This window comes from Rhincodon typus, chromosome 46 (genome assembly GCF_021869965.1).
Source record: "Rhincodon typus isolate 14 chromosome 46, sRhiTyp1.1, whole genome shotgun sequence".
Lineage (NCBI taxonomy): Eukaryota > Metazoa > Chordata > Chondrichthyes > Orectolobiformes > Rhincodontidae > Rhincodon > Rhincodon typus.
The window spans coordinates 4,774,331-4,791,645 of record NC_063377.1 but is presented as its reverse complement, the minus strand read 5'-3'; the positions used below and the strand labels follow the sequence as shown (position 1 = coordinate 4,791,645).

The following is a 17,315-nucleotide window of genomic DNA, read 5'->3' as shown; positions in this document are numbered from 1 at the left end:
TGTCAGAGGCTGAGGGATGACCTGTTGGAAGTTTACAAAATTATGTGAGGCATGGATAAAATCGATAGTTGGAGTCTTTTTTTCTCAGAGTAGAAATGTCAATTAGTAGGGAACATAGATGTAAGGTAAAAGTGGGTAAGTTTAAAAGAGATGTGAGAGGCAATTTTTTTTTACACAAGACGGTAAGTGCCTGGAATACACTGCTAGAAGAGATGGCAGAAACAAATACAACTGCAATGTTTATGAGGTATCTTGACAGATACATGAATAGACAGGAAACAAAGGGATACAGACCATGTAGAGGCAGAAGGCTTTTAGCTTAGAAAGGTGTCATGTATTGGTGCAGGTTGGTGGGATGAAGGGCTTGTTCCTATGCTGTACTGTTGTTTGTTCGAGGATCATTAGCTTCTGAACTGCCTTTGTAACCACATAACTTATATGACTAGTCCAGTCTAATTTCTGGTCAATGATAATCCTTAGTCTGTTTATAGTGGGAGCTTCAGTGAAGCTGATGCCATTAAATGTCAAGAGCTTATGTTTAGATTCTTTTTTGTTGCACCTCATCATCACCTGACACTCGTGGTGCAAATGTTACTTGCCACTTGCCAGTCCAAGTCTGGATATTGTCTTATTCTTGCTGCATTTGGGCATGGACTACCTCAGTATCTAAGGAGTTGCGAATGGTGCTGAACAATGTGCAGTCATTAGCAAACATCTCCACTTCTGACCTTAATGATGTAGGGGGGATCATGGAGAAGCAGCTGAAAATGTTTGACTGACTTTATTCCCAGTCTCCATATGGGATGGAGATTTAAACTCCACCAGAATAGAGTTATGGTTTAAACTGAATGTGGAGGAAGAAAAGGTGTCAATGATGTAATGACTTCTTATTTCAGCTCAGGGAGGAGGGAAAATGTAGGACCGGGATTTCTGGCTTTGGGAGTGCAAAAACAGAAAACACGAAGAACTTTTTGTTCTGAACCTTTATTTTGTACTTAAATTGATGGTTTTTATAAATTCTGTTACAGGATATTGGAAAGGGAGCATTTCCGGATCAGGAACATAAATCAAACATGACATTGAGATTTACCAGTCATTTGACCGATCAGTACCTGAAGGTCATCAGCCTTTCAATGAAGGAGGGAGAGTTGTTTGCCTGTTCTGTTACTGGGAAAAGATTTCGGGCATCTGTGTGACTCAAAGCACTGAGAAACTTGCACCTGAGTGAGGATATTACAGTGCACTGGCTGTGGAAAGAGCAGTAACGAGTTACCCAGTGTGCAATAAATCATTGCACCATTCAGATCTGGAAGAGACTTTACGTGTGTTTGAGAACCACAAGACAATAAGAAACAGGAGCAGAGTTAGGCCATTCAGCCCATCGAGTCTGCTTCACTGATCGTGCCTGGTATGTTTTTTAACCCCATTCTCTTGCCTTGATCCCCTTGCCAATCAAGAATCTATCTATCTTTGTCTTAAGTGCACCTCAGTGACTTGGCCTCTACAGCCCTCTGCAGCAATGGGTTCCACAGTGTAACCACCCACTGGCTGAAAAAATACCTTGTCATCTCCTTTCAAAAAGGTAGTCCCTTTACCCTGCGGCTGTGCCCTCTGTTCCTCATCCCTCCTACTGGTAGAAACATCTTCTCTACTTCCACTGTATCCAGGAATCCTGCTATTTATTCAGTTTCAATCAGGTCATTCTTCATCCTTCTAGACTCCATAAGCAAGGCTTTGACTGCTCATCCAACCTGGGGAGGCACAAGGACACGCACCGCATGGCGAAGCCGTGGATTTGTGGGGACTGTGGGAAAGCATACAGTTACCCATGTCAACTGGAAACTCATCGGCGCAGTCACACCGGGGAGAGGCCATTCACTTGCTCAGTGTGTGGGAAGGGATTCACCCAGTCTTGCACACTCCAGAGACACCAACGGATTCACACAGGCGAGAGGCCGTTCCTCTGCCTGTACTGTGGAAAACGATTTAATGCTTCATCAAATCTCCTGACTCACCAACGAGTTCACTCTGATCACAGACCATTTAAATGTCCTGACTGTGAGAAGAGCTTTAAGAGCAAGAAGGACCTGTTGAGACACCAGCGCACGCACACGGGGGAGAGGCCATTCATCTGCTCTGTGTGTGAGAAGGGATTTGTTCTGACAACACACCTCCTTCGACACCAGCGATTTCACACCGGGGAGAGGCCATTCACCTGCTCGGAGTGTGGGCAGAGGTTCACCGTTCCATCCGACCTGCTGACACACCAGCGCATACACACTGGCGAAAGACCATTTGTCTGCTCTGTTTGTGGGAAAGCATTCACTCATTTATCCAGCCTAAACACACACCAACTAGTTCACAGTGACCAGAAACCTTTTCAATGTCCCGACTGTGAAAAGAAATTCAAAAGCAAATGGAATCTTCTGTCCCACCAACGCAGTCACACTGGAGAGAGACCATTCACCTGTGCTGTGTGTGGCAAGGGCTTTGCTCAGTCAAACAAACTGCTGAGACACCAGCGTATTCACAGTCAGCAGCAGGGGTTTGATTCTGCTGGTATTGCTGGGGTTAATCTGATCCAGAATTGAACTTGGTTCATTCTGATAGTTGGAAAATGTTAATGTGTTTTTGCTAAATTTAGTAGCTGGCCTAGATTGTAACATTCTGGATAAATATGAAGTGAAACAATTTCATTTGCAGTACACTGCAACGATTTGTCTTTCCCTCCCGGAAATATCTCAGAAAGGATAATAGCATTGAGGGAAAACCCAGCAGAAGATCTGAAATGAAAAGTCAAGGTTTCGGGAGGAATTCAGGTCTGGCGAAGATATTAGTTAACTTTGTTTGCATTTCAAGTCTTTTTCGGACAAGACAACTTGGGTGAAAGCATGTGTGGGTGGAAAAGAATTTTTGCCTGGATACAGATAACAAGGTGTAGAGCTGGATGAACACAGCAGGCCAAGCAGTATCAGAGGAGCAGGAAGGCTGACGTTTCGGGCCTAGACCCTTCTTCAGAAATCCTGGATACAGTCCTTCAAGGCTACACAAAGAGGTACAAATGACATTTTAGTCCTCTCGTCACAGTTCATTGATAGAAAAGGCTGTGGGTTGATTAAACCTGGGATGTGTGAGAAATATAGCCCAGCTCCTCTCTGCTGTGGTTCAGAGTTCATAGACACGGATTGGAAGGTTACTTTACAACTGTGTTTGGAGCCGGGTAGAACAATGGCAGATACTAGGAAAGTGCAGTGAAATCAGAGATTCATGTCAAACTGTGATCTGTTCCTGACTGGAGGTTTAAGGGTTAACTTTTGAGTCTTAAAATGATTTAACTATTGTGAAGACGTAACATATTTTTGTGACACTCCTTAGTCTATCATTTGAAGGTATTTCAACATTACAGCTGCTACCTCATTTACAATAAATCTCTTTAAAATAGCTTGGTCTATTTGATAAAGTGGTTTACCTGCTGGGACAACTATACAACAGACATTTAATTCTGGGTTAAAAAGGATCTGTCAGATATTTCAGAGTTGCAAAATTTTTATGATGCAGAATCAGGCCATTCAGCCCAATGTGTCTGCATTGGCTCTCTGAACGTTTAGACAAAGTTCCAAACTCCTACCTGTTCCCTGTAACCTGCACAATGTTTCTACTTAAATAATCTTCTAAATCCTCTTGAATGCCTCAGTTGCACTTGTCTCCCCCACATTTCCATAAGACCATAAGACATAGGATCAGAAATTAGGCCATTCGGCCTATCGAGTCTGCTCCGCCATTCAATCATGGCTGATAAGTTCCTCAACCCCATTCTCCTGCTTTCTCCCCGTAACCCTTGATCATCAGGAACCTATGTATCTCTGTCTTAAATGTACTCAATGACCTGGCCTCCTCAGCCTTCTGTGGCAGTGAATTCCATAGATTCACCACTCTGGCTGAAGAAGTTTCTCCTTATCTCCATTCTGAAAGATCTTCCCTTTACTCTAAGGCTATTCCCTCAGGTCCTAGTCTTTCCTACCAATGGAAGCATCTTCCAAACATCCAATCTGTCCAGGCCATTCAGTATTCTGGAAGTTTCAATTAGATCCCCCTCATCCTTCTAAACTCCAATGAGTATAGTCCCAGAGTCCTCAAACGTTCCTCATATGTTAAGCTTTTCATTCCTGGGCCATTCTTGTAAATCTCCTCTGAACCTGCTCCAGGGCCGGTACATCCTTCCTGAGATATGGCACCCAAAACTGCACACAATATTCCAAATATGGCCTGACCAGGGCCTTATAAAGCCTCAGTAGTACATCCCTGCTTTTATATACAAGTCCTCTCAAAATAAATATCAATATTACATTTGCCTTCCTGACTACTGACTCAACCTGCAAGTTTACCTTGAGAGAATCCTGGACTTGACTGGACAAGTCTCTTTGCATTTCAGACTTCGGAATTTTCTCCCCATTTAGAAAATAGTCCATGCTTTTATTCTTCTTACCAAAGTGCATGACCTCACACTTTCCCACGTTGTACTCCATCTGCCACTTCTTTGCCCACTCTCCTAACCTGTCCAAATCTTTCTGCAGCCTCCCCACCTCCTCAATACTACCTGCCCCTCTACATATCTTTGTATCCTCTGCAAACTTAGCCAGAATGCTCACAGTTCCTTCATCGAGATCATTAACGTATAAAGTGAAAAGTTGTGGTCCCAACACTGACCCTTGCGGAACCCCACTTGTCTCCAGCTGCCATCCTGAGAAAGACCCTCTTCTCCCTACTCTCTGCTTTCTGCCAGATAGCCAATCTTCTATCCATGCTAGCACCTTGCCTTTAACACCATGGGCCCTTATCTTACTCAGCAGTCTCTTGTGCAGCACCCTGTCAAAGGCTTTCTTGAAGTCCAGGTAGATAACATCCATTGGTTCTCCTTGGTCTACCCTGCTCATTACTTCCTCAAAGAATTCTAGCAGATTTGTCAGGCATGACCTCCCCTTGATGAAACCATGCTGACTTTGCCCAATTTTACCATACACTTCCAAATATTCAGAAATATCATCCTTTACAGATTCTCCAACACAGAGAGATGCAAGGCCACCCACAACATGGAAAAGGCATAGAAATGCATGGGCTGTGAGAAGTGATACAAATTACCATCTGATGTGGAAATTCACCAGTATAGTCATATTCGTCTGAGTGGGGCAAGGGATTCACTCAGTCATCCGTCTGTATAAGCACCAGGGAATGCACTCCGGGGGAAACCGTTGAGGCGTCTCGAGTGTGGGAAGGGAATCGATCAGTGAACCCAGCTCACTTCAGACAAATTTGTTCCCTTTGAGGAAAAGTCTTCTATCTAACTGTGGAAGAGGTTCAAAAGCTGGTTCTCCATTCACACCAGCACCGTCACTTAGGGAGAATGTTTGTGTGCGCGCAGATACATCTGTAAGTAAAAGTAAAAGACTCGGCTAACCAGCCTCACTTCACACCAATCTCTTCACTCTGACAAGAGGACTTTACAACATTACGCCTGTCTGAAAAGCTTCGTAATCTTGGCTGACCTTCAGAGATACCAGTGCATTCAAACCAGAGAAACCATTCACTTGCCCAGTGTGTGGAAAGGGTGAGACACCAACAGGCGCATAAAGTGACTGCAACATTCAGACTATGCAGTTCATATACATCATCAAATGGAGTGGGGTGGTGGTGGGTGGCGAGGTGCAGGCTAACAGATAAATTTGCAGGTGACACGATGGTTGTTGTTGTGGTTAATATTAAGCAAGAAAGTCTTCAATTACAGAAAAATTAACGTGGCTGGGCAAATGCGCAGATTAGCAGCAGATGGACTTTACCTGAAATGCGTGAGGTGATGCACTTTTTAAGAAGTGGTAAGACAAGAGAACTCAATGAATGATAGGATATGAGGAATCACAGCCCAGAATACATATGGGAAGGCAATGGCCTAGTGGTATTATCGCTGGACTGTTAACCCAGAGACCCAGATAACATTCTGGGGACCGAGGTTCGAATCCTGCTACGGCAAATGGTGGAATTTGAATTCAACAAAAAAAAAATCTGGAAATAAGAATCTGATGATGACCATGAATCGTCGATTATCAGGGAAAAACCCATCTGGTTCACTAATGTCCTTTAGGGAAAGAAACTGCCATCCTTACCTGGTCTGGCCTGCCTGTGACTCCAGACCCACAGCAATGTGGTTGACTCTGAACTGCCCTCTGGGCAATTAGGGATGGGCAATGAATGCTGCCTAGCAGTGACACCCTTATCCCATGAATGAATAAATAAAATCTCAGAAGAACAGAGGGATCTTGGGATGTTCACAAATCTTAGGGGATCTTTTACGAGCTGAGACTTGGAGTATTTGTTCACAAATCACTGAAGGTGGCAGGGCAGGTTAATAGGGTACTTAAGACATATGGAAAAGTTGCCTCTATCCATCGTGGCATAGATTATAAGAGCAGGAGGTTGTGTTGGAACTGCACAAAATGTTGGATGAACCACAGCTAGAGTTCTGTGTGTAGTTCTGGTCACTAAACTATAGGAAGGATGTGACTGCAGTGGAGAGTGTGCAGAAGAAATTCACCAGAATGTTGCCTGTTTTAGTGCATTCTTAGCAATGAAGAGAGGCTGGATGGCCTTCCGTTGTTTCCTTCGGAGCAGAGAAGCCTGAGGGGTACCTGATTGAAGTGTACAAACTTATGAGGGATATCGACAATGTGGATAGGAAGCAGTTTTCCCCTAGTCCCCAGCAAGATCCATAAATCAAAACGTGAATCTGACCAGGGAACCTGTGTTGATGTTTATTAAGTGTTCTATATTGTGTTGTTTACCAGGGAGAACTGCCCTGCTCTGCACTATAACATGAGGCAAATGTTTATTCCAAACTGATTGAACAGATTGGGCCACAGTTTGTTGATGGCCTTCTTCGTGGAGAACCAGGCCTCTAGGAAGTCCCGTGCTTGTCTCTGCTTGGCCTGTACTAGGATCCTGGTGTTGGTCCAATTGAACTGGTGGTTTTCCTTATCCGTGTGGATGGAGATCAGTGAGTATTGGTCAGCTAGTTGATGTTCGTGTACTGTTGTGGCTAATTTTCTTCCTGTCTGTCCAATGTAATATTTGTCGCAGTCTTTGCAGGGAATCTTGTATGTGACAGCAACAGCAACCACCCTAACACCCACAAACGAAGTTGCATGAAAACACTATTTAAATGGGCAACAACACACTGCAGCAACCCAGAACTACACTAAAAATAACAGCACCTCCTCCAAGTATTCAAAGACAACGGATACCCCAACGACTAGGTCAGACGATGCCTACATGAATGACAACAGGAAGATACTACATGCCACAACACACTCATCACGCTACCTTACATCAAGAACACATCTGAACTGACCACAAGACTTCTACGACCACTGGGTATCTGAGTAGCACACAAACCCACATCAACCCTATGCCAACTGCTAACCCAAACCAAAGACCCGTTACCCACTATGGACGGAACCAATCTCATATACAAGATTCCCTGCTAACCCTAACCCTATCCCTGTCTCCCTCCCCATCGCTCCCTTCTTCTCTGTCTTCTCTCCCTTCACCACCGCCCCCCAATCAATCCCCCTTTCCTGCTCCGTACTTAACCCTGCTTCCTTCCTCTGTCTTCACCCCGTCCTTCTTTCCTCAGGGTTCACACCGTCATTCCTGCCATCTTCACCCCAACTTCATATACCGCCTGCCATCTTACCTCCCCTTCCCCTCACCCTCACGTCTATCCCCCCCTTTCCCCCTTCATCTGTAATTCCCCCTTGTGCCCTTCATCATCAGCCCTTCACCCCTTCAATCTTCCACTTTCAGAGAAGGAAATCTACTGTCACCATCTTGTCTGTCATCTCGACCCACAGCAATGTGGTTGACTCTCAACTGTCATCTGATATGGTCTAGCAGTTCAAAGGTAGCTAAGGATAGGCAATGAATGCTGGCTAGTCAGTGATGTCCACAACCCAAGAATGAATATGAAAAAAAATCCCCTACCCCTCTTCCCCACTTCTCTTGTCTTCCCACCTTCCCCCACCCTTTCCCCATCTTCCCCCACCATCCCATGTTCCCACCCTTCTCCCTCCTTCCCGGATTCCCACCCTTCCCCGTCTTCCCCCACCATCCCGCGTTTTCTCCCCTTCCCATGTCTTCCCCCATCTCCCCATCTTCCCCCTTTCGCTCCTTCCCCCCACTTTCCCCTGCCTTCCACCCGTCCCCCATTCTTGCCGTTCCCAAAGTCTTCCCCACTTTTACCCTCTTCCCCGCTTTTACTGTCTTTTAATCCTCCTTCCTGTCTTTCCTCCCCTACCCCTTTTTTCCCCTACTACCTCATCTAACCCCCCATCACCCCCCCAATCGTCCACAACCTCTATCTCCACAACCCCATCTCCCCCACCCACTGTCCCCCCACACCCTCCCATCTCATATTCTCCTCCGCCACCCACCCCAACCCCGCAAACACCCAAACCCTTCAATAAGCACAAGCACAAACTTCACTTGTACCTTAGACTATAAGAAAGCTAATTGAGTTAAACAGCAAAACTAACTTCAACCTGACACTGTGGAAGTTGCCCAGGCATGTCCTGTACTTAAAGCTAGAAAAGTCCAATCTGCACACTGCAGAAACTCAGCAGATCTGGCCTCATCTGTAGAGAGAAAGAGCTAATGTTTTGGGTCTGGCATGACATATTCAGAACTGAGGTAAACTGAAAAGTAGCAAGTGGAGGGGAATGACAAATCAGGGTGAGGTGTTGGCAGGGGTCAGAGGAGGCAGGGAGAGTGGAAGGTCAGTGGAGCAGGAGGCAAGAGAGAACTGGGAGGCATACAAGAACCTGAAGCTGGGAAGGTGAGGCCCTCTCCAGGTGCCTCACCGTTCATGCTGGGATGAAGGACATGAGTAGGATGTGGCTTCATCATTCCAATTCTGAAATTAGCACTGCTGTTAATCACATACAAGATTGACACTCTGACTATTTAAGACAGGCTTGTGGGTCTAACCGAATTGCTGCTTCAGTAGTCCAGTGAGCACTCAATTATTCCATGATGTTTTCTTTGTTCTTGCCAGGGATGGTGAAACAAACCAGTTAAGTATTTTCCAGGCTAATCAGTAAAGCTTTATCAATCATTACTGATATGGCTGACATTTGGAAGGTGCTTTGTTTAAGCAGCTGGATTGTATGAACCAGCATTAGCATTTGGTAAAGGCAAAACAAGGACTGGCGTGCAACTGACATTTTGGTGTGTGACTGACACAGCAGATTGTCAATGAAGAAAAAAGGAAGCCAATCTAATGCAGAGGATTAACCCAAAAGCCAGAAAACTCTGCAAACCTTGAGAGTAACCATAAGACCATAGGATGTAGGAGCTGAACTAGACCATTCAACCCATCAGTTCTGCTCTGCCAATTAATGAGATCATTGCTAAACTGATAATCCTCAACTCCACTTTTCCATTTTTTCATTATAACCGTTGGTTCCCTTATTGACTAAATTCTCTCTCAACCTTGCATATACCTAACAACCCAGACTCTACAGCCATCTGTGCGAAAGAATTCAACAGAGTCACTAGGCTCTGAGGGAAATTTATCCTCATCTCTGTCGGCGAAACCTTATTCCGAGAGTATGCACTTTGTGCTTGGGCTTTCCCTTGAAGAGAAACAATCTGTCTGCATCAAGTCTGTCAAGGCCCCTAAAAGAAATCTACATTTCAATAAGGTCACCTGTCGGTGTTCTATATTCCAATGAGTACAGACCCAATCTACTCCCCTTCTCCTCGTAAAATATAGCAATGTCAACCTTGTGAGCATTTTCTGTACTTCCTCCAATGCTAGAATATCTTTACTTAGATAGGGAAACCAAAATTGTTCACAATATTTCAGATGTGGCCTAACTAATAACATAGATTTTTAGCAATATTTTCCTGTCTTTATACTCAATTCCCTTTGAAATAAAAGTCAGGCCAGTTGCTCAGAAGACAGGCACATACTGTGCAAATAAGTGTTTGATGAAATGACATCAAAAAAACAAGAGCCGCTGTGGAAATAGAAATCTATATGCTGTGTGTTTGTGAATAAACAGTCATTTGTTTCTCACATCATCAAAGTTAATTTCACTGCAGACCAATCAGCAGGAAATATGTGAGTGAATGAGGTGACTGGCATGACTCAGCAAGGCCAGAAGACATGGTGTAGGAACAGCCAATGTAGTTGGAGAGTTTGACTGAACAGGATGATGAAGGAAGCAACAAAGGCTTGTGTGGCCTTGTAAGGTAGGGGAGGGAAGCCTGCAAAGCAAAGCAAAGCTGAGGGCCTGAGGGAAGGGAAGATTGTAAAGTGGAGGGAGGGAGAAAAGCTGCAAAGAGGACTGAGGGGTTACAAAGGGGAAAAATGAGCTTTCAACTTTTCAAAAATGGAATATTTACCTAACTAGACAGGAAAACCAAGATAATGGTTTCAGTTCAATTTGCTGTGGAGATTCTGAATTAAATAAGAATGACAATATGGGGGGTGAAGCGTGGTGAAATATAGTGGATGTGATTGTAATGAACACTGTTTGTCTGATGAGTTGACAAAGATTAGCATTTATGTGGTATCTCATCTCCAAGTGTTTCACAGAATGTGAATTAGTTGAGGTGCAATGACTGTGTTAGAAACAAATATGAAATCTTCTAGCTATGATCTCACCAGTCTTGGAAAGTATGTTTTTGAAAGTTTGTGTGCATTTTTTTTAAACAAAACAATTATTCCTAACTTATGACTGTTGTTTCATGCTGAATGAATTATTGGGGGGTGTAGAAAATTGATGTTTTCTTTGAGTGGCTTTTACATAAATTGTCGATTTTTTAATTGAGGATATTGTTCTAATTCTGCTTCTGTGTGAGTCCAAACACCCCTTAGGAGATCATAGATCATAGAATCCCTACAGTGTGGAAACAGGCCCTTCAGCCCAACAAGTCCACAGTGACTCTCAGAACATCCCACCCAGACCCATCCCCCTATAACCCACCTAATCTACACATCCTTGAACACTATGGGCAATTTAGCATGGCCAATCCACCTAGCCTGCACATCTTTGGACTGTGGGAGAAAACCGGAGCACCCGGAGGAAACCTGCACAGAATGTGCGAACTCCACACAGACAGTTGCCCGAGGCTGGAATCGAACCCAGGTCCCTGGTGCTGTGAGGCAGCAGTGCTAACCACTGAGCCACCGTGCTGCCCTTTTTAAAATTGCTGCAGGTGAGGCTGGTGTTACTAGAACAAGACTTCACAACCAAATGAACCAGTTAGTGAAACTGAAAAAGTAGTCCCCAGAAATCAAAAGACAGCCCCAGACAAAATTTCAAGATAGCCCCCTTGAGACAGAAAAAAATGAATTTCTGTTTCAGAAGCATAGTATAGTTTTTGTGCTGGGAGATCAGTGAAAGGTGACACCTAATAACTACCGAGTGAGTGTCAATCTTTGATATTCAATACAGTTGTCAAAGACACCCTGAAATTTGATTCTGTATTAATGGGCTTCCATGTTGAAGTTATTACCTGGAGCTCACAGGCTATGGAAATCTCCATCCCCTTTAACGCTTCTGGTGCTAAGCGATTACAGCTTCTATTTCGCTGTGAAAGTGAACTTGTTCAGTTTTATTAGTCTTTGAGAAAGGTGCATGAAGAAAGGACAAACAGCAAACTACAACATTTGCATAACAGTCAGAAACATACTAGTAGATTTGGGAAAAAAGCTTAAATGTTGCTTGGTTCTCCAGAAAATTAAGAAAGAAAACAGACTTCCAAGAAGAAAATTCACTTCAGACAGGACAGAGGTTCTGAAAGTGATCCATGCCACCATTGGTTGAACACATTGGCAGCTTGAGAAGATTGAGGAAGTGGGCAATAGTCAATTTGAATCCGAGATCAGCTTGAGCTGTCTGTTTGACGGATCTTGAACCAGTAAACAATTCTAAGGAGACTGCCAGCCACAGAGATCAGGACATTTAAAAAAAAAAGTGGGATTTTTTTTTTTCTGGCTGGCCCAGCATTCAATGCCCATCCTAAATATCCTGGAGAAAGTTTGTATCGAGCTAGGTTCTTGAACTTAGTCCATTTGATGTAAGTGGACCAACAATGGTAGGGAGTTAGAGTCATAGAGTTGTACAGGATGGAAACAGCCCTTTCAGTTCAACTTGTCCATGCTGACCAGATACCCTAAATCTAGGAGTTCCAGGACTTTAACCCAGGGATAATGATGGAAGAATAATATATCTCCGACACAGAATTGTGATTGTCTTGGAGAGAATCTTGCAAAAGTTGATGTTCTCAAGTATCTGCTTCCCATGTCCTTCTAGATGGTAGTGGTCATGGGTTTGAAAAGTGCTGTGTAAAGAGTCTTTATGAAATTGTGGTGCACCTTGTGAGTGTTATACACTACTGCTACTGAGCATCAGTAGCATTGGGAACAAATATTTATGGATGTGGAGTTTTGTCAAGGTGTCGAGCTTTTTGAGAATTGTTGGAGCTGCACTCATCCAGCAAGTAGTGAGTACTCTGTCATACTCCTGACCTGTGCGTTGTGCATGGTAGACAGCATTAGGGAGTCAATAATGTGTTCCTTTCTGCAGGATTCCTAGCCTTTGACACTGCTCTTGTAGCCACAGTTACTCGTCATGCATCACTCCAAGCCTGGATATTGCCCAGACCTTGCTGCTTTTCAACATGGACTACTTCAGGATCTGAGGAATTGTGAATGGTGGTGAACATTTTGCAATCACCTGTGAAAAACCCCACTTATTATGTTATGATGAAGGAATGATCCTTGATGAAATAGATGCAGATATTTGGACTTAGGACACTATCCTCAGAAACCACTGCAATGATGTCCTGCAACTGAGATGATTGTCCTCCAACAACCACAACTATCTTCCTAGGTGCTTGACATGACTTCAACCAGGAGAGAGTTTCCCATGAATCCCACTGACTAATTTCACGAGGGCGCCTTGATGAGTCAAATGCAGCCTTGAAGTCAAAGGCAGTCTTTCTCATTCCCCTTCCAGAGTTCAGTTCTTTTGTCCATTTTTGAACCATTGCTGTAGTGTGGTCAGGAGCTGAGTAACCCAGACTGAGGCTAAATGGAGGTTCAATGAGCTGGTTATTGCTGAGCAAATGATGTTTGATAGCACTGTTGACAATCTCTTCAATCGTTTTACTGATGATCAAATGTAGATGGACGAGGTAGGTTGGATTTTTGTGATCAGTCATACACTCATTGATTCCCACACACTGTTTCTGGTCAGTCAACCAATTCTCAATCTATGCTGGTATATTACCACTAATCCCATGTGCTTTAATTTTGCCTATGGGTCCTTTGTAAGATCTTATGAAAGTCTGCTTGAATTTCAAATAACCTACATCAACTGGTTCTCACTTATCTATCCTCATCCTCAAAATCTTCCAGTAGATTAGTTAAGCATAATTTCCATTTCATAAATTAATGATGATTTTGTTTAATGCTTTAATGTTTCCTAAGACTTCTATTATTACATCTTCCAAAAGGGCACTGGTACAGTCCCACACAACAGACTGAAGGAATGTGATAGATCAGAGAATCCCTATTCTGTGGAAGAGGCCATTTAGTCCATCGAGTACACACCGACCTTCCGAACACATCCCACCCACACTGCCCTAACCTGTCCCTCTATCCCTGCATTTCCCATGGTTAATCCATCTAGTTCACACATCCCTGAACATTATGGGGAATTTAGCATGGCCAATCCACCTAAACTGCACATCCTTTAGACTGTGCTAATTACTGAGCCACTGTGCTGCCCCAGATTATGGAATGAAAGCAACAGTAGCAACATGGATGCATTATTGACTGAGGGATACAAAACAGAGAGGTAAACTGAAGTTTTTTGAGGTGAAAGAAAGTGAGGTGGATATCCCCAGTGGTCACTATTGGGACTGGTAGTTTTCATGATTTTCGAGGATATTTTGGTGGAATTGTCAGATTCAAATTTAGTTCAATGCAGGGAAGTATGAGGTGGAACACCTGGGGGAAAAGAACATGGAGACACAGTATACACAACGGGTACTATTTTATAGGGTGTGTGGGAGCAGACAGACTTGGTCATATATGTGCATAAGTCACAAAAGATGGCAGAACAGGTAGAGAGAGCTGTTAGTAAAGTATACATTGTTCTTGGTTTCATTAATAATGGTATAGAGAAGAAAAGCAGGTAGGTTATGATCAACTTATATCAGACACGAGTTAGACCTTAGCTGCAGTGTTGTTAACAGTATCATATTTTAAGTATGTGAATGCATTGGGAAGTATTCATTTTCAATAACACCCATTGAGAGTGTTTCTATCTCCACCAATGATGCTCAATGGTAGCAGTCTGTACCATCCATACTGCAGAAATGCTTCGTATCCTCAGACAATCTTCCTGCTTACAGGGACAAAGACAGCGAATACAGTGACACCTGCAAGTTTCCCTCCAAGCCACTCACCATCCTGACTTGTAAATATATCGTCTCTCTTTTAGTGTTGCTGTGCCAAAAATCCTGCAACTCCCTCCCGAACGCCATTGTGGGTATACTTACACCAACTGGACTGCAGTGGTTCAAGAAGGAAACTTACTACCACAGTAAGAGCAAAAAGGGATGGTCAATAAATGCTGGTCCAGCTAGCAACACACACATCCCAAAAGTGAATTTAAATTAAACAGATTGATAATCAGACAGCACTATTTTAAAGTGTTTTGCCAAAGAAGCAAATCTGAGCTGAGAGAAGTCTTTTTCTCATAGCAAGTAGTTAGGGACTGGAATACATTCCTGGAACCAATTTTCTAGCAAAAAGGGTAAATAGGCTGGTTAAAAGGACTTTAAACTAGACCTATAGATCTATACCTCTGATCATTTTGTACACCTCTATCAAGTCACCTCTCATCCTTCGTCGTTCTAAAGAGAAAAGCTCTAGCTCTCTCAACCTTTCCTCGTAAGACCTTCTCTCCATTCCAGGCAACATCCTGGTAAATCTCCTGTGCACCTTTTCCAACGCTTCCACATCTTTCCTGTAATAAGAGGTCATTAAAGTCTCCAGCACAGCCACAAATAGGACAGAGTGTTTGGAAAAGGCTAGCAATCAACACTGGAAAAACGAATGACAGTGAAAAGAGGGACAGTTAATACAGGACTGAAGGTGTTTTATCTGAATGCATGCGGTATAAGGAATAAGGTAAATGAGCTTGTGGCACAGATCGAAATTGGCAGGTATGACGTGGTGGGCATCATTGGGGATGTGGCTGCAAGGGGATCAGGATTGGGAACTGAATATCCAAGGATACACATCCTATCGAAAAGATAGGCAGGTGGGCCAAGGGGGAGGGGTTGCCTTATTAGTAAGAAATGAAATTAAATCAATAGGAAGAAACGAAGTAGGGTCAGATGGTGTAGAATCTGAGTGGGTAGAATTGAGGAACCACAAAGGTAAAAAAACCATAGTTGGAGTTGTGTACAGGCCTCCAAAAAGTAGTCAGGAGCTGGGGCGCAATATACACCAGGAGATAGAAAAGGTGTGTAAGAAAGGCAAAGTCACAGTGATCATGGGGGATTTCAATATGCAGGTGGACTGGGAAAATCATGTTGGTAGTGGATTGCAAGAAAAGGAATTTGCGGAATGTCTACGAGATGGCTTTTTGGAGCAGCTTGTAGTGGAGCCCATAAGGGAACAGGCAATACTGCATTTAGTGATGTGCAATGAGGCAGACTTGATAAGGGAGTTTAAGGTGAAGGAACCTTAGGAGGCAGTGATCATAAGATGATAGAATTTACTTTGCAATTTGAGAGGGGGAAGATAGAATCAGAGGTAACAGTATTACAGCTGAATAAAACCGACTACAGAGATATGAGGGAGGAGCTGGGCAGAATTGACTGGAAGAGGAGCCTAGCAGGAAAGACAGTGGAACAGCAATGGCAGGGGTTTCTGGGAGTAATTCCGGAGACACAGCAAAAATTCATCCCTCGGAAAAAGAAACATGGTGCAGGGAGGATGAGGCAACCATGGCTGACTAAGGAAGTCAGGGATAGCATAAAAGCAAAAGGGAAACATATAATGTGGTGAAGGGTAGTGGGAAACCAGAGGAATGGGAAGCTTAAAAAGACCAACAGAGGGCAACAAAAAAAAAAGAGGGAGAAGATTAAATATGAGAATAAGCTAGCCAGTAATATAAATGAAGTCTGGAAGAGTTTCTTTAGATATATAAAGGGCAAAAGAGAGGCATTGGACCACTGGAAAATGACGGTGGAGAGACAATAGTGGGGAACAAGGAAATGGCTGAGGAACTGAATAATTACTTCGCGTCAGTCTTCACGGTGGAAGACACGAGTAATTTCCCAAAAATTCAAGAGAGTCAGGGAGCAGAGCTGAGTATGGTGGCCATCGCCAAGGAAAAGTGCTAGTAAAACTGATTGGCCTGAAGGGTTTCACTCCCACTATGACTGATTTTAAAAACGTGTCATCCAATGAAACTAAAACAAGCGAGAATAAGTGACAACATCACAACAAACAAAGTGGGAAGCTTCAGCCTTAACCAGCATGTTGTTTCCAGTAACTATGAGACACTCTGTGCTCTGAGTTGCCCAGCAGTTTCAGAAGGTGTCCAATTGTGGACACCACAAGCTTCCTCTCAAGCTACCTAGAACAGTCTGAGTACAGAGAAAGATGTGCAAGAGCCAGAATTACCTCCGTTCCCTGCCTCATATGTCTCATACACCCTCAACCTAAAGTAGTGGGTCCACGAGATGATCTGAAGAGTCATATTGGACTGGAAATGTTAACTCTGGCATTGCCCTGCAGAGAAAGCTGCCTCTGTTGGAGTTGTACTCTCTCACACTGCATGGATACTTGAGCTGGAAATTCCCTTAGATTGCAAGTTGAAAATATTGCACTGGCATAAGGACCAGGAGGGGACGTGAGACTGGGCATGAGACAATCCTTAACACCCTCATCTCCCATTCCCCCTCACAAAAAAAAACCACCAAGAGCCTGGCTTGTCCATATAATGACACTTTCTGTGTTGTGGATAGGGGATTTTCTTCACTGTGGGTCTGCTGGGTAATCTGCATATGCTTTGGATCCAATCATTTTTGTTAAAGAGAAAAAAAAAATCAATCCTGATATGGGATTTGGGCATCATGGAAATGCCAACATTTATTGCCATATATTACAAATTAAAGTTTTGTGAGACAATTTCAGATGGGAGTTAAGACAGCCACGTAACTGAAGAGTCACC

At 43.6% G+C, this 17,315-nt stretch overlaps 1 protein-coding gene across 4 annotated transcripts in view; it reads left to right on the top strand.

Annotated features, from left to right (window-relative positions):
- The window catches only part of LOC109938559 (oocyte zinc finger protein XlCOF15-like), a 65,270-nt gene that overhangs the window by 6,481 nt on the left and 41,474 nt on the right, over positions 1–17,315 (top strand). For 2 of the 4 annotated variants that reach the window (XR_007266146.1, XR_007266147.1), the window contains exon 2: positions 1,029–3,055. Coding sequence is in view for 1 of the 4 variants with exons in the window: in XM_048620494.1 (XP_048476451.1) it covers positions 1,779–2,591 (813 nt within the window). In the remaining 3 variants the exon portion in view is untranslated. Of the gene's footprint in view, positions 1–1,028; positions 3,443–5,053; positions 5,736–17,315 lie in introns of those variants that run through there. The other 2 variants (XR_007266145.1, XM_048620494.1) reach the window with 2 other exon arrangements.